Genomic DNA, 6,977 nt, shown 5'->3' on the forward strand with positions numbered 1-6,977 from the left:
TTGCTATTGAACCAAACATTAAAAACGGAACACGTTGGCCTCTTGAGCAAGCACTAGGAATGCTTTGAACTCGCCAATTCATCAATCACATCACCAAAAGCGCCGATTGGTACCAGTTTTGATATTGAATGTTGCTCTTACTTACATGGATTGCTAGATATATATCATAGTCATCAACATTTAGCTGTTAGTGCCACAACTCTGGAAAAATGGCACATACAGGAATAATTTGTGCATCCAGAACTCTAAAAGAAAATACAAGGAAGGAACTCATGCAACACTAGAAAAAAATAACAATGCATTCTTCACAGTTTAGGGTTTTACAGAGAAGACTTTTCATAGCCATGTGAGAAAGCATAAATGTGAATATGTCTATTTAATTTGCGTGCCAATAAGAAAACTTGAATTGCTTCAATTTGATGCATTGTAAAGCAACATTGTTAGCAAATTATACATGTTTCCATATTAACCAGAAGTATAGGCTGCATGATTGCAAGGAGGCATATGGAATTGATGATAGCACATGTTGCCTTCTATGTTGCCATATGCTTGATCTCGACGGAGTTAGAGAAAAGTCCATATTACAACCTTGAACTCTTTCATTTGTCTAATATTCAATCATGAACTCTAGAACTGTCTAAGAATCAACCCTGGACTATCAAAATTGGCTAGGAATCAACCCTGTTCTCCCCTGAATTCGGTTTTTGCTGAGTAGACCCAGTTTTGACCCATTGACCGGCCAGTTAGCAGACATGTAACCGCAGTCACTTAACTGTTTATTGTCAAATTTTGTCAAAAAAATCTAAGTGTCTGGAAAAAACTGAAACAAATCTATAAAATCAACACCAATATAGTGATCGTTCTAAGGAAGTTTCACATAATTCCTCCGAACAAATTTAAAAATACCCTAAAATTACCATTTCATTCCATTCTGGACAAATTTTGTCAAAAATTGGATGTTTCCAGATTTTTAAAAAATTTATCAACACTAATATACTGATCATCCGGAGAAAGTTTCACGCTCTTTGGTGGATCATATTGAAAAATAATCTAGAATTACAATTTCAGCACATTTTTTGTTAAATATTGTCCAAAAATGAAATTGTTCAGAAAAGTTTGAAAAAATTATGTACAATTAAAAGTATTGTAATGATCACTCTGGGAAAGTTACACACAATTTGACCTAATAAATTTTAATGTATTATTGTGAAATATTATTTAAAATTTGTCAAAAAATGGGTTGTCAAAAATTTCTGGACATTTTTAGTTTTTCGACAAAATGGGTTAAGTGACTAGGTTGGTGTGGCTACTGACTGGGATGTTGACTTGCTGGTCACGGGTCAAAACCGGGTGTACTCAGCGATAACCGGTTTTCAAGGGAGTGGAGGGTTTATTCCTAGCCGGTTTTGATTGTTTAGGGTGGATTCTTAGACACCTTGAGATTTCAAGGTTGAATCTTAACAAATGGAATGGTTTGGCACTGTAAAATGGACTTCTCTCATAGAGTTATAATGGTCATGTCAGGATAGACAAACAATTATAGCAAAACAAGTTGAACGGACAATAATCTGTAGATATAAATAAGAACATTCACACGTCACACGAGCCTGCTAAAGTAAGGACAACTACAACATGTATAAAATCCTATACATATGTTAGACTACGGAATCACATGTATGTTCAGAGATGTTATGAAGACTTTGTTAGCTCTTATATATGTTATGTTGGTTGCTTGGGCTATAAAATAATTGTATGCTGGTTGGTTGCTTGAGCATAGGCCACTTGACTCATCTAAACCCCAACTTACTTCCGACCACATCGCTTCTAACAACCGTATTCTCAGTTCTAGCTTTCTATCTCCGAACATACATGAAATATGAATACTTAGCGATCACATGGGTTTGATGTCCAGAACGCTAATATAGCCTTGTAAAGTGAGGTCAAAATATGGTACATATGAAATCACATGTATGTTTGGAGATCCCATCAAGAATATAGCTATGAATGCAAACATTCACACATCATTCCCATGTATGGGTTAGGACTACGAAATCACATGTATGTTCACAAGTGTTGTCAAGCCTTTGCTAGCTCTTATATACGTTGATTGCTCATGCGATAAAATAATTGTACAATTTGTTGGTGAGACAATAAAGTCTAAGGAACTCCAACCATGTATACAACAACCCATCTATAAATACATCACTTTAGTGCAACAAAGCCACCGATTCACATACACTATTTATCTGCGAGAAGAACAACATAGGAGATTACGGATGGTTAACTACAAAGTCGAATGAAATCAAATACAACAAGACCAGGGGCGGAGCTACGTTGGGGCAAAACCCGGCCGTGGCCCGCCCAGGGTAGCACCAAATAGTGAAGATTGAGGGGCCCTTAATAGGAAAGTAATTAAGGTCAGCTTTAATCTAGCCTGTTTGGCCCGCCCAAGGATGTTACCGTAGCTCTGCCATTGAACAAGACCATCTAGGAATAGGATGCACCGAGGAAACAAATTCTAGACTTTGAGGCAAGGGCAGTGTCCACCTCAAATCCCCTTCGCCTTCGATTTCCAGTATGGCTCCAAAATGTAGAGCAATACCAAACAAAATGGGACAAAGTCGGCTCCATTTTCAATTTAGAAAGGACTTTCAATGAATAGATCAACATATCCTTCAATATTTCTGTTGTGTGTTTGGCTTTAGTTGCAACTGAATCAAACTTTGAAACGAAACAACTGGCCTCTTGAGCAAGCACTAGGAATTCCTTGAACTCGCCAATTATTCTATCAACCACATCTTCAGGAATGTGCCCTAAAAATGGTAGAAGTAATTCAATTGGCCTACGAAAGAAATACAGGAAAGGAATCGTGCAACTCTGAAAAACCAGTTCGTTCTTCATAGAATGTGATTTTAGGTAGAAGACTTGTCTTAGCCATGAGAGACAGCCTAACTGCGAACATGGCTATTTTATTTGTGTGTGAATAAGAAAACTTGAACCACATCGCCAATTTGATGCATAATAAAACAACATTGTTACAAAATTTTGCATGTTTTTCATATTAACCAGAAGTATATACATGGTTACAAGGAGACATATGGAATTGACGATATCACAAGTTGCATTGTATGTCATCGCATATGTTTTATCTCAACAGAGTAATCTTTTTCATGTTCGTGGATGTACATATATTTAATAGCAACAAAAGTTGAATGGACAAGAATATGTAAATAGAAATACAAACATTAATATGTCACACATGTTTGATGTTTGAATAGCTAATCTAGCTTGCCAAAGTGAGGCCAAATACAAGATATATGAAATATGATGCATATGTTAGACTACAAAAAACAATGATGTTTAGACCTGTTGTGAAGCCTTTCTAGCTCTTTTATATGTTTATTGCTCGCATGGTAAAATAATTGCATGAATGGTTGGTGAGACAATAAAATCTTAAGGCACCTCATCCATGTACACAATAACCTATCTATAAATATAAGACTTCGGTGTAACAAACCCACCAACTCATATACACTATCTATTATCCATGACAACAACAACACATGGAATTGAACACGATTACAAAGTCGAATGCCATGACACACTCAGTGAACAACGAAGATGATATCGTTTAGGAATAGGATGCATCAAGAAATCAGATTCTATCTGTTAGACAGGGTGTCGCGCATGCAGTATGTTTAATCCAACTTGATTAGAATGTTATCCTTCACGCCTAGTCAAACAACAACGCCGAGCATCGTGCAAGAATCGAGTACTGATTTCAGCATGTACGGCCGGAATCTTGGAGTCATGCCGATACCAACCACGACGTGCATCACACACTGATAATCTTACGATATATCTGTGGATATCTCCCTTCTAAATTCTATGTAGTGCTCCCACATCTGTTTGTACTACTTGCGGTATCTGAAAAACACATCTCTGAAGCGGCTGCACTTAATTTTGGGAATACTCCATTTGTTTTGGACACACGGTGAGTCGTTAATAGGGTTTTGGCTGCAAAATTTAGACGATGGTCGGGAGCGAAGGTTTTTGCCCTTCCCACCCCATCCACGCTCAAAACACACCGCCGACGGCAGGATCTCGAACCTAGGGTTTCCGCGCCACCACCGCCCACCGGCCAAGGCGAGCGGTGGCACCCCCGCATCGACCTCTGGCGGCGGTGGCGGTGGCGCTGGCACCAAGACCGTGTCTGCCTCGCTGTGGTGGGACCCATTCGTCACCCTCTGTGACGACCTCGACCGCGCCGCCGCCTCCCCCTCCACCGCCGTCTCCGACACCCTCGTAAGCCCCCCGTCGCCATTTCCCCAGTCCCCGACCCGCAAATCCCCGCGGTCGTAACTAACTCGCCGGCTCCCACCCGTGCTGCAGGCGGAGCGGATCAAGGGCCACCACGCATGGCTCCGCGGGGCGGTCTCGATGTTCGGGAAGCCCAATGGCGCCTCGAGGGCCGCGCTGGACGCCGGCCAGGTCGCCGTCGGGGAGCACCGCCTGGCCGTCAAGCCCGACCTCAAGGAGGCCAGGCTCCGCGCGAGCAAGTCCCTCAACCTGGACGAGGTGCAATCGTACATCCTGGTGAAACGGTCTTCAGAGAGCGCCCCAACGACCCGTGATGCTGACCCGCAGGAGCTCCTTCGGCGGGTGTCTCTGCAATACTACCTTGAGTGTCAGTGCCTGCTCAAGTGCATTCGGAGAATCTTTGTTCATGACACATGCACAGATGATGACTCTGATTCATCCGACGCCATAAAACAAGAGGCCTCACTGTTAGGCAGTTACGAGATGGAACAGAATATGATTTTAGGTAGGAGGCTTGTCTTAGCCATGGGAGAAAGCATAACTGCGAACACGGCTCTTTCTATTTGTGTGTGAATAAGAAAACTTGACCCGCATCGCCAATTTGATGCATAATAAAACAACATTGTTACAAAATTTTGCATGTTTTCGTATTAACCAAAAGTATATACATGGTTACAAGGAGACATATGGAATTGACGATAGCACAAGTTGCATTGTATGTTATCATATATGTTTTATCTCAACAGAGTAATATTGTTCATGTTCGTGGATATACATATATTTTATAGCAACAAAAGTTGAATGGACAAGAATATGAAAATAGAAATACAAACATTGATACGTCACACATGTTTGATGTTTGAATAGCTAATCTAGCTTGCCAAAGTGAGGCCAGATACAACATATATGAAATATGATACATATGTTAGACTACAAAAAAAAAGTACGTTTGGACATGTTTTGAAGTCTTTCTAGCTCTTGTATATGTTTATTTCTCGCATGGTAAAATAATTGTATGGATGGTTGGTGAGACAATAAAATCTTAAGACACCTCATCCATGCACACAATGACCTATCTATAAATATACGGCTATGGTGTAACAAAACCACCAACTCACACATACTATCTATTATCCATGACAACAACAACACATAGAATTGAAGACGATTACAAAGTCAAATGCCATGACGCACTCAATGAACAACGAAGATAGGAATAGGATACATCAAGAAATCAGATTCTATCTGTTATACAGGGTGTCGCGCATGGAGTATGTTTAATCCAACATGATTGGAATGTTATCCTTCACACCTAGTCAAATAACAACGCCGAGCACCGTGCAAGAATCGAATACTGATTTCAACATGTACAGCCGCAATCTCGAAGTCATGGGGATGCCAACCGTGATGTCCATCACACACTTGTAATTTTACTATGTATTTCTGGACAACTCTCTCTTAAGTTCTACTGCTACTCCTACATCTGATTTGTACTACTACTTGTGTACCTAGTATCGGAAAAAACTCTCTCTGAAGCGTCTGCACTTAATTTTCGCAATACTCCATTTGTTTAGGACACACAGTGAGTTGTTAAGAGGGTTTTGGGTTGCAAAATTCAGACAGTGGTAGCATCGAGGGTTTTTACCCTTCCCACCCCATCCACGCTCAAAACACACCGGCGATGGCGGGATCTCGAACCTAGGGTTTCCGTGCCACCACCGCCCATCGGCTATGGCGATCGGCGGTGCCCCCGTCTCGACCTCCGATGGCGGCGGCGGCGACGCTGGCACCAAGACCGTGTCCGCCTCGCTGTGGTGGGACCCCTTCGTCGCCCTCTGTGACGACCTCGGCCGCGCCGCTGCCTCCCCCTCCGCTGCTGTCTCCGACGCCCTTGTAAGCCCCCCGTCACCATTTCCCCCAGTCCCGCCCCGCAAACACTCGTGACCATAACTAACTCACTGGCTCCCATCCGTGTTGTAGGCAGAGCGTATCAAGGGCCACCACGCGTGGCTCTGCGGGGCGGTCTCGGTGTTTGGGAAGTCAAACGGTGCCTCGAGGGCCGTGCTGGACGCGGGCCAGGTCGCCATGGGGGAGCACCGCCTGGCCATCAAGCCCGACCTCAAGGAGGCCACGCTTCACGCAAGCAAGTCCCTCGACCTAGACGAGGTACAGTCGTACATCCTCGTGAAACGATCTTCAGAGAGCACCCCAACGACCCGTGATGCTGACCCAAAGAAGCTCCTTCACCTTCATTTTCCACTATGGTTCCAAAATGTAGAGCAATACCAAACTGCACGGGACAAAGTCGGCTCCATTTTCAATTTAGAAGGGACCTTCGATGAATAGGCCAACATATCCTTTTATATTCTTGTTGTGTGTTTGGCTTTAGTTGCAACTGAATCAAACTTTAAAACAAAACAACTGGCCTCTTGAGCAAGCACTAGGAATTCCTTGAACTCACCAATTATTCCATCAACCATATCTTCAGGAATGTGCCATAAAAATGGTAGAAGTAATTCGATTGGCCTGAACTTTGAAATAAATACAGGAAGGAATTCACGCAACTCTGAAAAATTAGTTCGTTCTTCATAGAATACTAGATGACCCGTTGCGCCAATGGCACAAAGGCTGAGAGTAATGCAAGTATTGAAAGAGTG

General features: G+C 42.4%; 2 protein-coding genes across 2 annotated transcripts; both read left to right on the forward strand.

The window, feature by feature from the left end:
- Positions 1 to 4,033: 4,033 nt before the first annotated feature.
- On the forward strand, positions 4,034 to 4,893 carry LOC109753343 (uncharacterized). Its single transcript, XM_020312245.1, has 3 exons — positions 4,034 to 4,049; positions 4,115 to 4,305; positions 4,393 to 4,893. The coding sequence occupies exons 1-3, from the start codon at positions 4,034 to 4,036 to the stop codon at positions 4,891 to 4,893; spliced, it is 708 nt and encodes a 235-aa protein (XP_020167834.1).
- Positions 4,894 to 6,051: 1,158 nt separating this feature from the next.
- On the forward strand, positions 6,052 to 6,666 carry LOC109753342 (uncharacterized). The gene is made up of 2 exons (XM_020312244.1): positions 6,052 to 6,213; positions 6,301 to 6,666. The coding sequence occupies exons 1-2, from the start codon at positions 6,052 to 6,054 to the stop codon at positions 6,664 to 6,666; spliced, it is 528 nt and encodes a 175-aa protein (XP_020167833.1).
- Positions 6,667 to 6,977: the final 311 nt, after the last annotated feature.

Source organism: Aegilops tauschii, chromosome 7 (assembly GCF_002575655.3).
Source record: "Aegilops tauschii subsp. strangulata cultivar AL8/78 chromosome 7, Aet v6.0, whole genome shotgun sequence".
Classification (NCBI taxonomy): Eukaryota; Viridiplantae; Streptophyta; class Magnoliopsida; order Poales; family Poaceae; genus Aegilops; species Aegilops tauschii.